The sequence below is a fragment of the Colletotrichum gloeosporioides genome (assembly GCF_011800055.1).
Source record: "Colletotrichum gloeosporioides strain Lc1 chromosome Unknown consensus_13, whole genome shotgun sequence".
Lineage (NCBI taxonomy): Eukaryota > Fungi > Ascomycota > Sordariomycetes > Glomerellales > Glomerellaceae > Colletotrichum > Colletotrichum gloeosporioides.
In genome coordinates, this window is record NW_025544658.1 from 913,642 (window position 1) to 932,141 (window position 18,500).

The following is an 18,500-nucleotide window of genomic DNA, read 5'->3' on the forward strand; positions in this document are numbered from 1 at the left end:
AGTGATGTCGTTGTTTGGAGGTGTTTGGAGCTGGAGCTTCCCTGCAAACCGCAAGCGGCCGGTCAGACTCTGACGTGATTGGCCCGCTGGCGGGAGTGAGCTTAGTAAATCCAGCAAGGCTGCAGTGCGACACGTATTGGGCCTGCCTACCTGGGTACCTAGCATCAACCCGCATCACAATAGAAGCAAGCGCAAATGTCGCAGAAAGCTCCTTCTTCTCATTTAAAGCCTTCAGATGGAAGACTCATCATGCATATCCTTTTGAATATTTTTCTAAAAACGTGGGAATCCCACTTGGATTATTTCCAGTCCAGATTGGAAAGAGCGATTGAACAGCACCTGCTGCTTCTAAGCGCCACACCTGCCGTGAGCTGAGCCAACCATTTAGTGGGGCCCGCGCCTCACCCTGGCACCATTCAGTGTTCCGCGCGCCCATGATCTTTCAGCTTCTTCCTCGACGGCCATTAACAGCAACAAGACTTTCACCCTTTCAATTCTCATTTCAGAAGCCTTGGCTTCGAGGTGATCTGCAAGACTTTATTCCGGAAATACTTCTACTCTCCAATCGATACAATGGCAGGCTACGACGACGACGAATCCTACGACGCGCGAAAGCGCAAGCGATCCCAATCCCCGGCCAAGAAAGGCAAGAGACGTGAAGACGAGAATGATCAACTCCCTCAACCCTACAATGCGAAGGAACTGCAACCGGCCAAGAGACGAGCGGTCTCGCCTTCCGAGCAGCCGCGCAAGCAGAAGAGACCCGGCGCTCGCGCTCGCATCTCCGAAGCAGAGAGAGAAGCCATCCGCCAAAGAGCCCTCGACCGCGAGAAGGCTTTGGAAGCCCAAGCTCATGCCCAAGCCGAAAGCGAGCGCCAGCGCAACATCAACGACGTCGTAACTCAGCACTACAACAGTGTCCCTGAGCGCGGCAGAGACTGGAGACGTACCGACAGCAAGATCAAGGGGCTCCGCGCTTTCAACAACTGGATCAAGAGCTGCATCATCCAAAAATTCTCTCCGGACGAAGACCACACCCCTGGCTCTCGGGAGCAGGGCGTAACAACAGAAAACCAGCTCCTCGTTCTCGATATTGGCTGTGGAAAGGGAGGTGATCTGGGCAAGTGGCAGCAAGCGCCGCAGCCCGTTGAGCTCTACGTCGGTCTTGATCCCGCAGACATCAGTATCGACCAAGCTAGAGAACGTTATCGCCAGATGGCAAGTCGTGGAGGTGGTGGTAGAGGCGGAAGGGGTGGGTACAGGCGGTCTTCCAGGCTGTTTGAGGCACGCTTCCAGGTCAAGGATTGCTACGGCGAGTCTGTTGAGGACATTGAAATCGTTCGACAGGTCGGCTTCGACACCAACCCTCTCAGCCGTCGCGGCTTCGACGTCGTCAGCATGATGTTCTGCATGCACTACGCTTTCGAGACGGAACAGAAGGCCCGCATGATGCTTCGCAACGTAGCCGGTTCGCTGAAGAAGGGAGGTCGCTTGATCGGCTGCATCCCCAACTCTGACGTTCTGGGAGAGCGCGTGCGAGAGTTCAATCAAAAGGCGGAAGAGAAGAAGAAGCAGGCTGCCGAGGAGCCGCCTGCGGACCCGGAAGAAGGCGAACTGGAGGACGGAGAAGCAGAGCAATCTGCGGAATGGGGCAACTCCATCTACCGGGTACGCTTCCCTGGCAAGACCCCTGAGGATGGTGTCTTCCGGCCTGCTTTTGGATGGAAGTACAACTTCTTCCTCGACGAAGCCGTCGAAGAAGTCCCCGAGTATGTGGTGCCTTGGGAAGTTCTCAGAGCCCTCGCTGAGGATTACAACCTGGAGTTGCAGTACCACAAGACTTTCATGGAGATTTGGGAGTCGGAGAAGGATGATGAGGTGCTCGGCCCTTTGAGCGAGCGCATGGGTGTACGGGAGCGCGGGGCCGGAAGGTTGCTGGTATCGCCGGAGGAGATGGAAGCTGCGAGCTTCTACACTGCATTCTGTTTCTACAAGGTTTAGCAGGCAGGCATGTCTATAATTTGCGGCGCGGGTGAACGCGGCTTTTTTGGTATTCTAGGTCTGGTGTGACACAAGACTACATCAATCAACGGGCCACTTTGGGCACACGCTTCACAAGAACTTGCTTGTTCAAAACATGCATGGAGCACATGCTGTTCTGAGAACATGGGTTAAATAGAGATCCATGGATCAATTGACGGTTTAATCTTGGATCGAGCATACTTAGCAGACATCTGTTTCTGCTAATGCATTTTGCCAGAAATATCACTTAATGTGAGTGCTGCTGCTGTTGAGCTTCTTCAGACCCCACGCAGGTGATGATGTTATTTATGTCTACATCTCTCCTAGCAGCAAATCCTTCGCTCGCCACGCATTCTCCTATGAACCTGGCCCCTCCTCTATAATCAAGCATTGAATACCAAAGCAAAACCAGATTGATGGGAGAGTAGTTGTGATCATGTGTATATTCCAGTGCGTATGGTACATCGGGACATCGTATTTTATACACACATTGCGTACTAGACTATAGAAAGAAAATCGTAGCAAAAGAATCATGCCTCATCTAAGAAACCGTGAAGAATTCTAGACAGAAAGCGCACGACTCGGCAACTCATTGCGAAACACTTGAAGAATGCCAACCAACAAGACCACATTGTCGCCAAGGCGGCTCAACGTGGGGGTTCTGTAGGAACCCCTTGACTTTCAGAGCGAAGAACCCAAACAATGCCACTAGAACTCCAGATTCAGAACCACAACACGTATACTTGGGGAAAAGCCAGTGTCGTACAATTTGGGGGAAGGGTTTGTCCATACCTGACAAACGTAAACAAACGTAATACGGGGGCTATAGTGACAATTAGTCACTCAGCCAATTTGCCTGGTTCAGCTGCATTAAAGTAGCGAACCAGAAACGTGAAAGCTGGGGAATACCAGCTCCATGGTATGCTTAATCATCCTCAAAGGATATTGATGTCAGCAAATGATGACGAACTCGGTGGCCATCTGAAGGGCTGCCAATCCCCTGAGTAGATGGCAGATATTCGGCTTACTGGAAGCCGGGGAAGGGACCTTGGTCAGGCTGTTCATCGCTTGTGTCGTCTACTGCGAGATAATCGAAATCAAACTCGCCGGTGTCTTCATTAAACGAAATCCGTGGGAGAGGTGCCATTATTTGTTGGGGGATTGACAAGTCCTGAGAAGTCATTTGCATTCGGCTGCCACTGGTAAAGCTTGCACCACTAGAGTTGATAGATGAATTCCCGAAGCCAAAGTCAGGTGCAGGAGCTGATGTAGATGACCTTGTGCTCTGTACTGGAGAAGGCACTTGTCGTATATTAGTCTCTGAAAAGGTGACCCGACGTCGATTTGGTTGATGATTGACAGTCGGTATGCGAAGGCTCAGAGACGGTGCACTATGCTGCGTACTTCTTCCTGCGGTCGTACCCAAGGTCCGACGCAGACTAGCTTCAATGTCGAATCCATCCCCATATGGAACCAAGGGCGGAAATGTCAGATCGTTCGGAACTCGAAGATCAATCCTGTCTTGGATATCCGGGGCTTCTGCATGTGCGATGCCGAAGTTGGGATTGTTAACCTCTGTTGTCCAGTCCCCTATGGGGTTCTCATCGATAGCTTGAGGGAGGGGGTCCATGTCGTCACAAGGTAGAAGGAGTGCAGGTATAGTTTCGCAAAGCGATGTCCTGGGAGTTGAGACGAGGTGTGCATCATTTGAAGAGAAACCGGACGCGAAGACACTGGCGGTGTTGGTCGGTGCGAAGGCCGAATGGGAGTATGTCGGTAACTGAAGCAAGGCGGCGTCTTGTTGCTGGCCATATGCCCGGATTCCTGCTCCAACTTGAAATCCTGTTGAAGTCAGCGATATGATTAGGAGCCAGGTGGTGCATGGAATACTTACTTGCTTCCCCTGGGTCAGTCAAGGCGGTCATGGGAAAGGAGTGTTGTTCCTTGACATTCTGATCGATCCGGGAACGAGTGTGGCTAGATAAACCACAATCTACTTCAAGACGCTCGAGAAGTCTCGAGCCTACCAGGATCTCAGTGCCTTCAAGCCCTTCAATATCGTCTGGCAGAATGCCAAAATTGCATGTTCCCAGGTCTGCAACGGGACCCAGCTCGGGAACATCTGCACGAACCAACACAAATTTCTTGACCTCGATCCATGACCCCTGATTATCTTTGACAAGTACTGGGTGAGGACCGGGCTTCCAGGGAACTTCCTCTAAGTTCAGGCTTCTCACAACCGACCGGGCGACCAGTGTTTCTCGTCGACTAGAGTCGTACAGAGCTTCGAACAAACGGCCATTATGGGGCTCTCCGTGCTTGCTGAGCTTGATTTTCGGGGTTCTGTCATCGTTTTCACCTTCAAAACTACTTATTGAATCAGTGAAGTTGTTGCTGGTGATATTTCTCGGCGTCGGAAGTTGTCTCGTGTTCTTCGATACGCGACGCGCTGGATCGGGTTGAGGACCAAGTGGGTTTGCGGGTTTCGACTGTTGCGTTCGTTTCGATCGGTTCGAGCCCGATGCTCTGGTTTCGCTATCATGGATAGTATGGGCATGGTTGAAGTTGGGGGTAGTAGCAGGGGATCGGGGACGATTGCGAGGGCGAGGGCGCCGCCACCTCGCTAGCATTTGCTCGTATTTTCCATCTGTAGTGAAGTTGCCTATCTTCCCCATGGCAACGATGAGGCTACTTCTCTTTTGAAATTGGCCCCCGAATCGGTGTGTAGTCAGAAGTGTTCCTTGTAGACTTTCCTCCGTAGTACATCCTCCAACGTATGAGTCGATGGTTGGGTTGGGAGGATACCGAGAGGCACCCTGCGGGGAGCCAAAGAGAAAGTGGCGTGGGAGAAGTGAATAAAATAACGTGACTTATTTATCTGGAAGTATGAAATGCCCTTAAGGCAATGGCAGTCACCAGAGTTCAGACAATGACTGTGGGTAACGAAGAGGGCCTAGGGGAGGAGCGAGAAGAATGAGGCTTGCGAGACGACCTTGGTCCCACTAGATCTCACAGCATGATATGAGATCGTGCAAGGATCAGGAAATATAAGGCGGGATTTGACAAAAGATGGGCCTTCAAGCAGAAAAGTACCCGGTCTAGGGAGAGATCTTTAACATACGAGAGATTCTAGGCAATTTCAGTTCTCTTAATGGATGACATGGCGCCCCCGGTGAATGAGATCCCAAAACCCAATTACAACCAAAACTAAAGCTTTTGGAAGTTTAGAGGTGCTTTTGCTATGATAATCCAAAGGTCCACAGGTAGCATGGCTCTTTCGTAGGGCGTTTTTTCCGTGGAGGAGGGCAGAGGCCTCTCGCCTCAACCCGCATAAAAGAGGCTCATTCGAAGGCTCCTCCTAAGAATTAGCCTTTGGGTGTGAGCTAAGTATAAGGCAACCGGCCGAGAGTTGCGGGAATGTATGGTTCGCGGTGACATCGACCAAACGGCAGTGGATTTCACCCCATGGCTGCAGTAGCACTAGCCGAGTAGAATGCCTCGCGCGGAGTCGAACAGAGTGGTAAGCGTACAGAAATCGGATGTTGCCCATGTTCAATGCAGTCCACCTTGCCGACGGAAACACATGCCGGCAGCAGGCTGAGATCAATCTCCGCAGGTGACGACGCAAGTTGAGAGAGAGGATATCCGCAATGCTCCCTTGCCTGCATACATACGTATGCATGTGTGATTGGTCCACGTGAGGACATCCCACCCTCAGCAACTGTCTCGCCCATTCCATTATGAATAGGAGATGTCTGAATCAGAATCATCATGGCACTTCGTCGTTGAGCAGGCTCTGGCCAAATTTCACCCTATCGGATGGGGATCTCATTATCCCGCGTGATACGAGCGGCATCTGCTGTCACGATTGGCTACTGGCCTTCGATTACTGCATGGTATTTCGGCCCAAGTGCTCAAACCCCAAATTGACAATTGAAAATTGTAAATTACAATTGCAGGTCATATGCGTGATGCAATCAGCGACCTTCACAGCCCGATCGGTTGAGCTGAGTTGCCTCACTTTCAAGATGCGGCTGACCAACAATCGGCAAATTTCAGGGTCAACGGGTGCCCTACATCTCTTACAATGACTGTTCGATCTTTTTTCGGTCACCGAACATACACATTCAGTCGGTGAACTCCTTCACCATCGAGAATTTTCTCACCGTCTGGCAGCCGTATAATAATGTCCCGCGGCTGCCTTGCCAGGACTAGATGAAAATTCGAAGTTGTCTTCACTACCACCATCTTCAACAACTCTTCATAAATACAACAAGATCAATCTCTCACATAACCGCGTTAAACGCTAGAATCGTCTCGCTCTACATATCAAAATACCCCTCTCCTACCTTAGCTCCCCTTCACCACGATCGTGACCCCACCGTTGGCCAAGTATGCCATGCCTCACAGTGTGTTTATCCTCATCATCCTCAATAACATTGGTTTCTTACTATCTACAGACAACTTCTCGACTCATTACCAAGCTGTGGTACTGCAGCAACTGCAATCGGAACAGCGGGGTGAGGTCACCAGCCGGGGCTCTAGCCATCAACAGTGCTACGAGCCCCGGGCGCTAAACGCGTTGCCGAACTCTGCCTCTGAGCCTTCTGTCACAGGGAGTGCCACTTCTTGTAGCGAGCAGTCGGTGGAGGGGAGCACTTCCACGTCTGTCACCAGCCAGGATTCGGTCGGAGTAACACAGGCCGATTCTTTCGAACCCCAGTGTCGATCTGAGAAAGCTCAGTTCGAGGTCAAGGCCCATAACGTGCCAGCCACTTGCCAGAATGCCAATGCTCAGCCTCTGGGAGATGCCGTGGAGCAAAATCTTCCTTTATTCCAGAAAAGCTGCCGTTCAGCCGGCAACTCTACACACATTCCCACACAAAAGACCGAACTCGGTCAAATCTCACCGACGAAACCTGTTGAACTAGATTTCATTACTTGCTCGATTTCTGATATTCAGTGGGAAGATGGCCTCTTTGAGAAGGATTTTCAGGAAGATCCGGCGCACAAGTACTGGAAATGGGATAAAAAAGCCGAGAGATGGTTCCATCAAGAAGGAGAATCGATGATATGGTGTCCGGACGAATTAGACTGATCGGTGGTCTGTTTGCATAGGCATATTTGGCGAATAGGCTGGGAGGGAGTAAATTGGATGTTTGGTTTTCGTTTCAACGGAAGGTGCATAATGGGCGGTTGTGATTTCTGCAAAACATGCATTACTGTAATATTTTATAGACTTGGATTCTCGGAGCAACGCAGGCTAGATTCAAAATGCTTACAGCTGATTAACTTAGCATTCTATCTTTCCGCACAAATAAGAATACATTCGTAGTTCAAGGTTATTGCATGTTCGGTCAATGCGACATGCTGAAGTCATGAGCATTTCCACCAAGCCTTTGAGATTGTTTGACGTTAAACACCCGTAGGAAGTCCCACCTCCACGGTCTATCAGGTAGCTGCTGTTTCTACCTGCATGCGATTCCTGTAATCATATTTGGAAATGAGATCAAAAATATGTGCAGTTATCTTAGCATACGGGGATTACCATATCCATTCTGCTGACTGCTCCGAACACCATTCATTTGTTCCAAGCATGAATATGTCTGTGCATATTCCAAGTTGTGAATGCTTTGTGACCAACTCCAGTGATGCTTTTTTCCTTTCAAAAATCGGGACCCCGATGCTGCGCCGACATGTGTAAATGTTATCCGCATTTTTGATTCATACTGAAATTCTGTTAGCTCGTATGCGAAGCATGAGTATCGAGAATCAAACCTTTTGTGACCGAACGCCTATTTTTGTCCAACCATGCCTTCGTGGTTCAGTAACCATGTAAATACTTCACAATGGCTGCAAAACTCTTTAAAAATTCTTCGAAAATATCGGATATCTCTCCTCTATGTAGAACCTCAAGGGAAATCTTCTGGGGCAGTGCAAACAAAGCGAGGTCTTATTAGGCAGGCGATGAAGAATTGACCATCATGGTTTTTGTGGTCAATCAGTCCTTGATGAGTCGGAACATCGAGGATCTCCTTGGAATCCTTCCCGGGCGGATCTTCTAGCGCTATTGATGTAGGAGCAGACGATTGCATCACATCTACAGCCGTGGTAAATGGAGTACCTGCGATTCCGCTGGTGGACCTTGACGGGCCAGTGCGGGGCCAGCCAGACGGATCCAGGCGACTGAAGTCTACCGGCCCCACATCGGCCCCGGAGATGCTCGGTCTTTCCGGATTTGGCACCGGGGTTCGTCCAGTTCCGCAATGAGTAAGCAGCGGAAGTCGGGTTGATATTGGCTCACCCACGTCTGGAGTAACACCGGGTAGATTGGCTTCCTCAGTCCCGACGTCTCCCAGTCCGGTATCTCCTAAGCCAGTCGCATCGCACGAGAAGATGCAAGCTCCGGCCTTTTGTATGAAGCCTTTACCAAGTGTTACCTCTGGTCCAGTTGAAGGTTCACCCTCCTCTAGCACACCCACGCTGAGCTTTGTCGATGTGATGCCGAATTGAGGGACTCTGACCTCCATGGAAACATATTGCGTTGGCTGCCATTTACCAAATGAGGCAAAATATGAACGTCTCCCAAGATTAGGCGGGAGAGGAATCAATTGCAAACGTAAAGTGTTCGCAAGTACTTGAGTGATGAATGAATGGGCGCCGTTGTTGATGTGAGCTATTCGTGACTGGAAAGCACCATCGCTGTCCATCACATCCACGGGGCAACGGACACAGCCACGGTCGCGAAAGGCTTGTCCGTCGCTTAGGCTATGGGGTCCGAAAATTTCTAGGGAAGGTCCGATCTCCACGCTTTCAAAGATGATCGGATTGTCATCGGTTTGGACAGAAGGGATAGTCAAGAACTCTTGGTGGTGGCCACTAGCACCAGCTTGATGAGCTATTGCGGCTGGTGTCCGCCTGGCCTGAATCGGCATGTTTCCTGGGTCCATCCGCGATGAATGTGGCTTCGATATGCGACTGAATCCTTGGGTAGCTTGGTAGCCTGGCTCCGTCCGTAATAGTGGTTCGGTAGGTCTCCTGATGGTGGGGTCCAAAAGTCCACACCTCCGTCCTGTCCTGAGCTGGGCAATTCCGTAATGGAGCAAATGAAATCCCGGGGAGGAGGTAAAGTGAACGAACGCCAGGTAGGACAACTATTTGGTGAGTCAGCGTCGTGAGAAAAGAGCGCCAATACAAGCGTTGGATAATGCTTTCGGTTGCGAACAATCTGAGCTGCAGTAAACAAGAAACCCTGAGAAGTCGAAGCACAGGCTTAAAAATTGTGGCAAGATCGTCAGTATTATAAGGAAGAACCACGCCAAAAGTGGCGATCTCAAATAAAGCGATCAAACAGCAATGCATCTTTAAAGGCATTGCCTTACAGGCATTCGGGGATGATAACTGAGATGGGGCGGGATGAGCATCAACATTGAAGCCCGACCGGCCAGTCAACGTTGGGGGGATGGTTCGCGGATCACACAAGGCAACCTCACCGAGATTTTCATGATTGTACCAGCTCATTTCGACCAACCTGGACGTCAAGTAACCAGAAGCCATTGGCATAGCGAGCGGGGGAAACAAATAGCAGCCGATTTGTCCGTCCGTCTGTCCTTCCATCTCTGGATTTGTGGTCGCCCTAAAAAGGGCCAGCCTGGAGACGACAACGACTTACCCCGCTCATCTGGCGGGTGTGATCTGGCGATGTCCAGCATCCCGCTAGTCCCAGTTCGAGAGCAAAATATGTGGTGTTTGGAATTACAATTCATCGGCTCACCGCACCGTGATGGGTGTAACCATTGGATAATCTTAGAGGAACATGTACCCCTGCAAAACCTGAGGGCTCCATCCATAGATACAGCGTAGACGATCACAGGGCAAACTCGTGGTCTGGTTCACGCGTGCTCTCAAACACGTGTCTAATGCCGGACTGGATAAGTGAGTGAAGCCCTGGAAAGTTGGTTGCCTGATTTGCTTTCTGCACAAGCCACTACCCTTTGCAGCTTATAGTGAGGCGAGCCGCAGGAAGGATGCACCACTTCTGGTGCATCCGATTGCTTCTCGGTGCATGCATTATCATGTTGCATGCACTTCTCTGCATAGTTCCATAGCTTCCAGCACAAGAATGGTCAAACTGTAACGCAGACTCAAACAAATACGGGGGAGCTATCCGGCTGCAGAAGTGCAGCCCTAAGCGCATATGTGGGGAGCCACGAACGGTGAGATCCATCCCAGCTTGACATTGTTCTTGGAATGTGCTTCCCCGTCATACAATGAAAACAGCCCCACGGGAAATAAAATTTAAAAGTTGATAGTGGTTATAAATATGGTAAGGAGTGCTGCCTGAAAATGGGTCTTCTTTCATGGTAGCAGTATCGGTGTTGCTCAAATTTATTCCAGCAATCATTCATCTATACCCATGCACACTATCTTCTCAGTACAATCACCTTACCATGTCTGATATCAGGCCATAAGATCTAAGGCAAAATATTTGTAAGTAATACTTGGATATCTCTTTGAAGTCGATTACTGCAATTGGACTGACATCAACAGGATAAGCCACATGAAAACAAAGTCTTTCCAAAACAAACAACGCTGCAATTCTTGTAAGAAGGAAACACATGTCTAGTCAAAGTCATCATGGACAAAGGGCTGGGCATCCTCGACCACCCGAAGGACCAAGATCCACCAGCCTCCCATACAGCTTCCATCACAGTCAAGATCACGGCTCCTTCTCCCTAGTAGGGTCGTCGTCGTGGCCCAGTACTGAATCAACTCCGCCTACCAGCGTGCCATCGAGAGGTCACCAAGTGGAGAAGCAAGCTAGACAAACGGCACTGTCACCACGCCAGACCAGCAATGCGGCGTTCGTCGGATGTGAAGATTCGATGACAAGGGGACAGGTCAAATATGTAAATTACCAGGGGCAGGAATCCATAGAGGCCATCAGTCCCGCGCAGAAGGAATTCGAAACGGACCCTGCCCACGCTTACTGGAAATGGAGCGTGGAAGCAGAGAACTGGTATCACAAGGATGAAGCTACTGGAGCAATTCTCTGGGCACCCTCTCAACTTGACTAGGTTATTTCAAGCTTCTGATTCAACTTTCTCTGTCTTCTTTCCTCTTGTGTATGATTTCTTGAGTCTACTTGGGCTTCAACATGATTTATGAATAGTATTCCCTTTGTAATAGCTCCGAAGAAAACAAGAGTCGAACAACGATGAGATGAATATGTCATAGTTGTGTATGTTATCCTTCTTCCGATCCTACGACTGTCCAGTGTCGACTGGAGCGTGGTCTGGCAAGGTACATCCTCTTTTAGATTTCATGGTCTTTTGTTACCGTTCTTTTGTAATGTGGCGGTGATGAGGGCAGTTGGACTCAGTAGTAGGCCTTCAGTCGGTGCCATTGATTAGATCAAGAAGGATTGCCGAAACCGAAAGGGTAGCCATCGACGCAGGCCCGAACGAAGCCACGCAATTTTGTCGGCTCCAGTCCGCTGGGTCGTCACGTCCGGCACAAGCTGCGGTACCACCGTATGAACAACGAGATGGCCGAAGAAACCGAAAATCAAATAATGAGACAGTTTGATTGTGTTTCTCTCTTGCTGAATCTGAATAAACTTTTCTCAGAAATCAAAATTGGTAGGTCAGACCATGATATGCATCGATGGGCACCCAGCGAACGATGAGCCGCAGCGGCAGGCTACACAAAGGAGGGCTCTGCGAGGTGGCATGACGAAGTCTTTATTGAGGCTCTGTAGACGGTAGGTTCGGTCTATGCGAATCATGTAAGCGAACACATTGAAACCTGACCAACATAAACGGCTGCCTGATCTTTCGGCGGTCTTTTGCCTGCCAAACCCCGGCTCATGTTGGTGGCTCATCGGACTCGCCTACATGAATTTAGCTCCAGAGATAGAGCTTCTAGGCAATAAAATCTTGGCAGACGAGAACGGGATACAGGGAGGAGTCTCCAAAGCCTTCTTGTGATCACCTGTAGAGGAGAGTTATCGCTCATCCAGTTACCTGTAAGTCCGGCGCCAAACTTATTTCACAGGTCTTTCGCCTCGTCTACTTGTTCAACCTTGGCCCATCCCGTGCAAAACCATCGCAATGTCCATTTAGGCTTACCTACCTATCCTGATCAGTAACAGATTCTACTTTGCGTTGCCTAGGTGTACTTCGTTGTTTGGATTCATTATTCATATAACGTACTTACGAATTGGCATTCGTGTAACCCCTGTTCTGCGGGCAAAGCTGCTCAAAGTGCCGACTACGCGTTTCCTCGGTTCCATAAACCTCGGGGGTCTGTCAGGCAGACATATGCGGCTGCCCGTGGCGAGGCAACCTCCATCATTTTAGGCTGATTGAAAGCCCGGACAGCTGCATGTCAGCATGGACCCACTGCCGCAGCGGCCGCCTCGTGTGACGCTTCCCCCCCTCCAGTCTCTTTGCTACCTGACGAGTATGATAGGCGGTCTAGAGAGGAGTCCAGTCATGTTTCCAGGTCTCTGCTTCGTCAAGAAACAGCAATAATAATGTATGTTGCAAAGCCTGCCATAGACATGCGCCGGTTCCATCTTTTGCCCGTGTGCCACCAAATCCCAAATCGAGAGCCGTCCAACAGGGAAACTTCCAATCCCAACTCGCGATATTAATTTTGTTTAGTTTTATAGAAACTAAATCTTCATAGCCATACACCAATATTCCTCGTTCACGCAGCTTAACACATCCACCAGGAGACGAAGGAAAGGCGTACTTTTCACTTGACAAAGCACCAACCACCGATACCACTTGAACAATAGTTTGCTGATAACAGCAACGCCTCCACGATCCATCTTAATAAGCTGAACAGGTCAGATTACTATCACACAAACTTCCTAGGGGGGTGTGTCGTTTTCTTGAAAGGTCAATTTCAGCCAGCCTCTCTCCCAACTTTGTGCCGATGGACAAAGAACTCAGCAAAAACTTGGATGATATTATAACCACGCCGACATGGCCTCCAAAAGAGACATTCAACTGTAGATCAGCAACGCAGTTTGTCCGTCCTGGGCCGAGAGGCTCTTCCATATCGGCATCAACTGGTGACGATGTCCCTTTACTCAAGGAAGGTTTACACGATGCGGCACACGTTGCTTTCACTCCGGCAAATGGAATACCATACAGCTTCATGATTACAGACAAACATGGTAGATCACGTTCACGACTCGCCCTTAATGTTGGGGACGACCAATCTCTCATAACGGACAGCCTTGTCCAGGATTTAGGAGCGAATTCTCTGCCAGTTCCGCCCTCTCTCGCGATGAAGTCGCAACCTACACTTAACGGCACTCCGCTTAACAGGTTTGCAGTTGTTGAAGCTGATGGATCCAAAACAACGATCTCGCAGGGAAAGACACTGGGAATTGGTATACTCGAACACGGGCAGCACCGACCTGGGATAGACATCTACATCGGAGGAAGAGTCCAAAGACTATTCGGAAAAATAATGATGCTCCGGCGTGCTGGACCTCAAGAAGTCAACGGCCCCGGAAACTGCTCGACGGACCCCCAACATGCTGAGGCCGCTCACAAATCCACGAGAGAGGCCCTGGATACGTCGATTCTGACGTTTAAAAGAGATGATGTGTTAGATTGGAATGTTCAAGTTGTCGATTCCAATGCCAGTCGTTCAGGCAGTCCCCTGAATGGGGTATCATTCGAGTCAGAAAATCTCAGCAGATTTAGTCGATTCTCTGCCCGGGATGCCGAAGATCATGCCTCAGGTCTTGACACCGACGATACCCACACACAGCATTTGTCTTCGAGAAGTTTCGAAAGAGGCAAGTCCTCAAGCTGTGCCGATTTGAATACGAACATCGCGGTCAAATTCAAGGAGGTGAACGGAGATAGCTGTTCAGGTCCCGCCCCACCCGGGAGGATTGAAGCCGTAGAACCAGAGCTATCCCCTGATTTGGAAGATGCGCTTTTTGGGCTGGCTGGAGGAAATGAGTCGTTGATATGCCTTATTTCCGAGATTCGGCACTCTGGTCCTGTCACAATGATCATGAGTATACAATGTGAGACTGCCTGGTCGGATTACGTGAAACTTGGCTTAGAAAAGTTGACAAAGCATCGATGGACTTGGTGGCCATTCACGGCTCCAAAACAAACACCCAAGGATAACGAATGCCAGCTGGAATGGACGTGTGTAGGTAGATCTTTCGATATTATTTGAACCTCAGGATGCTAACAAATGATAGAGCTGTGGTGAAAAAAGATGGGAAAACGTCCCTTTCGACTTTGGGAAGAAAATGGTTGAGTTCGTACGTCAGGGAAGCCCCTGTACAAAAGCATCCGATACGCATGTAAAACCAGTGGTGTCTACCCAAGGCCATAACTCTGGTGGCAAGCCTCCGAACTTTGGGAGCTCAAATATCCCATCACGTTCAAGCGGCGGCGCATCTATATCGAACACGATCAGCGTTCAGAACAACATTGCCAACATAGGATCTATACAGCCTCAAAGCGCAGACACTCGGGAGAAACATATCTTCTTGGTTGCGTCGTGCGGTTCTCTACAGCTTCATCAGATTATATCAACCGCGCAATGCACCATGTCCTTCTCTGAAGGTTTACGCAGAGGCTACCGTCAGCTAAGGGGTTTCTGGCGGTACTGGTTCTCCATCTACAAGTTCTCACATTGCGACTTCTTCGAGTTTGAAAAATTTTGCTCATCGACCTTTTCGGATCTAGGCCCAGGATTGCCCCCTGAAGAGTACCCTTATACCGAAGACTACTTCTACAAACCTCGCCCAGCGAGATCCAAAACTCCAATCAGCCCGAAAGAGTTTGAACATATTTACTACCACTATCGGAAGACTTCAGCAGTCAGAATCAATACGGGATACCAGCCGTTCACAGTGATGGCACAAGCCCCCTTCTACTGGCCTCGTTTCTTCAGGCAGCCACCCCCGCTCTTACAGCATCAAATCGACGGGAACTTACCAACCGACACAGTCCCCAAGATCCCTCAACGTCTGACCCATTTCGACGAGCTCAGCAACAGCAGAGAGACCTTCTGGGGGCTTCATGCCCGAGAACAAATTTCAGCTGTTATGGTTTCGATATACACGCTGTTGGCACTTATGCCCTGGTTTGCCTTTTGCTTCGTCTACATCTTCGGGCTTGGGGGTAACGAAGTGGATATTCAGAATGCAACCACACCATTGACGATATCGCTGACCACTGTGAGCTTGTTCATAGCCTGGTTGGTGAAGCATTAAGCACGGGCTCGGTCTTCGCCGACCCAGACGGGCTGCGTAATTGGTACTTCAACAGCGGCAGTCCTCAATATTTTAATATTTGAAGGACTCTTTTATTCAATACCAATCCGCATGGAAGTGACACTGGGACCGATAAAGTTCCTCACCTGACTCAGCACGCCCCCCAAAACGACATATCAACCCGCATCTACAGCCTGATGCCTGATCCGGTTCGTCTGGTATCCTCTTCACCATGAATATGCTCTAGATATTTGGAAAGCGAGAAGGGATTGTGTGCAAGCTGATCAATATGACCTCTGGATGAAGAATCAACTCGGGAATCGACGGCTCATCAGTTAGTATATGAGTTTAATGCTTTCGTTGCTCAAACGTATTCACACGGGCTCCTTTTAACTCAATTATCATGAACCGCTTGAGGGAGCCAGGCGTCCGTATACGCTCAGCTCAGGATAAACTCATCAGACTAGAATTTTGGGTGTGAGGACTGGGCATCGGATATGAACTGCATGGTTGGTCTCGGGATTCCATTGACATGATTCGACGGGTATTCTCAGAGTATCGTTCGAAGCTCAACCCCACAAGGAAGGCACATCTTTTTAGTAGCATTCGGTCGGATACTGTTGTTGACAGGAACGAGAGTCCTATGTGCAGCTCTGTAGCCTCTGTCACAACCTCCAATCCGGAGCCAAGTGGGGGGAGATCTTGCATGCGTTGTAGGCCAGCGCATACAAATTTATGTGGACCAGGTCATTATGCAGGAAGGTCGAGAATTGGGCCTCAACAGCCACGCCTTGCTTTGGGATTCAAGCCCTATGGTTCAGGGGTTCGCACAAGATGCAGCTGTTCTTAGATTTCTTGCCAGTTCGAAGATCGACTGGCAAGGAGCAACGCAATCAGATGCGCCAAATTCTCGAACACGGGATATACAACTTCACCATTAAAAGGGACGATAACGAAACCTCAGGACCCAAAGGCACGACAGAGGATGACCCCTCAACTCGTTTCGAATCTGACCGATGAGACGAGAGCAAATACTTGTCCACCACTTGAACCATCTCAGTTTGCTGTTCACGAAAATCTGCGCTTCGGAACGCCAATGGCTGTCCGTGATGCGGCCACCACACAGCAATCGCCACAGCCAGATCATATTGCGAGTTTGAGAACAAGAGACGCGCCCCTTGCCGCACCCCCAACCCCTCAACGGAAAACAACTGAAGAAACCGAAGATTTCTTCCAGAATTGGGTCGTTAGGGACTCAGACCATAAACCAAACATCACCGAGTTGAGGACATCAGACGTCGAGTCTGAAACAGATAGCGAACCTTGCTCGCGACTATGGGTCAAATCACTGAAAGACTCTGGCAACTCTGTCCCTCTCCTCACCAGATACGAACCGGCAAGTGAGCAATCACTCATTGCCAGGTCTGCCGTCAACAGATTAGGACTACGAATCTTGCCGAACAAGCCTACAGGACGAACAATCAAGACAACCTTTGGTTTTCTCGAGTGCCGAGCGTTCGTCAGCATCGCCGTTGAGTCGCCATTGCCAGGCAATTCTCGACTTGAAACATTCAACATTGCCGTCGCCGAGGACTGGCTTGTCGCAGCCCAAGGCGTTGAGCTAGTGGCCGGACGCAGGATTATCGCAAGACTTCAAGAACTCGGAATCAGCCTCCCAGCCGCCATCTCTGACAGACGTCCAGAAGTGAGCTCGGAACACCCCTTACCAGCAATCTCAGAAACGTCCGCGTCGTCTATAACAGAGAGAGATGGCCAAAAATCGCTGTACTATTCTTGCAAAGATGTCCAGCACCAGCGCGCAGCAGGTCTTTCCGACAACCCATTCGACAGAGATGACTTAAGCCTGGGCTCTTCCGAAGCAAACACCCGTTTGACTGAAGGATCCGACAGCGACGCCTCTGACTGGAACGACTTTTCCAGCGTCAGTTGGTCCAGCGAATCAGTCAGTACAACATCAGCCGAATCAGAGACCCTTAGCGAGTTCGGCCGTACCTTCAAACTGGGGGATGAGCAATTCGGAGAACGGGGCTCAGGTTCATACAATGGCAACGGTGCTGTGTATGAATCTCCATCGAGAGGACGCCAGAAAGGCAAACGCTCCGGTTGGGCCAACACCAACACAACTCGAGCCGTCAGCTCAGAGGAACCGAACGATGATGATCACTCGGATCCCGCACCGGCCGAGAATACAAAGTTACGGGGCAATCTGCCATCAGAAATTGTCCCTAGAACCCTTCAGTGCTTCCAGGTAACCGAGGGAAGCCATCGACAACGCATCTGGGGCCTCCACGCCCGTGAGAAGGTTTCAGCAATGATGGTGCTGATATACGCCCTGCTGGCTTTCATGCCTTCGCTGGCGTTCTGCTTCGTATACTGGTTCGGGCTTGGGGACAAGCAGCCGGACATACAAGACGCATCGACACCGTTGACGATATCCTTGACGACGTTCGGCTTGTTTATGGCTTATCTAGTGAAGCTCTAAGTGAGCTCTGTTTCACCTCTGTTCTCGTCTTCCTCCTCTTGGTATTCTCTGGGACCAGTGATGATGGACGAATTCGCAAAGGTCATGGACGATAGGGAAGCGGGGATGGAAGAGGGGACCAGTGCCAGAGCAGGGTGCTCAATTCTGTATGACTATAGTGCCCGATCCTCTTGAATTCGTCCTTTGGGAAATCAAAAAAACTCACCGGGACAGAAGGCTTCTTCGCGTTGGAGATATGAGGCTAGTGACTGTGATAATTGACGGACTGCTGCTAAATGAATCGGTCATGAGGCCAGATGTTTCTCTTTCACACAGGCGTACATGGACTCGGCACTCTTACACGACCACAAGATTGTACCGTAGGCTTCGAACATGTATAGGATAAGATGCATGGAGAATATTCGACGTTAACCACCTGACTCAGCACGCCCCCCAGAACAACGTTTCAACCCGCATCTCCAACCTTCCCCGGATCGTCGTCTCATGAAACATGCGAACCACAGTCACACACACACATTCCCCCCCCATCTACCCCAGGATCCTCCCCAGTAACCGCCGGCAAGCGGCAAGCGCCGATCATTCACCCCCCCCTTCCCTGCCTTTATCTGACGTCGTGCCATTGTCGTCGCAACCGTCGACTCTCACGACAAGCCGAGGCTCGCGATCCCGGCATGACGGGGAAACGCGACGGGCATTAAACACCAGAGAGTG

At 50.1% G+C, this 18,500-nt stretch overlaps 2 protein-coding genes across 2 annotated transcripts; both read left to right on the forward strand.

Annotated features, from left to right (window-relative positions):
* Window positions 1-573: 573 nt before the first annotated feature.
* GCG54_00002679 (mRNA cap guanine-N7 methyltransferase) lies at window positions 574-2,001 on the forward strand (the record flags this gene model as incomplete). Its single annotated transcript, XM_045402764.1, has 1 exon — window positions 574-2,001. The coding sequence occupies one exon, from the start codon at window positions 574-576 to the stop codon at window positions 1,999-2,001; it is 1,428 nt and encodes a 475-aa protein (XP_045269382.1).
* A 12,616-nt stretch (window positions 2,002-14,617) lies between these two features.
* On the forward strand, window positions 14,618-17,789 carry GCG54_00002680 (uncharacterized protein; the record flags this gene model as incomplete). The annotated part of the gene is made up of 2 exons (XM_045402765.1): window positions 14,618-15,250; window positions 16,347-17,789. 2 exons carry the CDS (start codon window positions 14,618-14,620, stop codon window positions 17,787-17,789), a joined length of 2,076 nt encoding a protein of 691 aa, XP_045269383.1.
* Window positions 17,790-18,500: the final 711 nt, after the last annotated feature.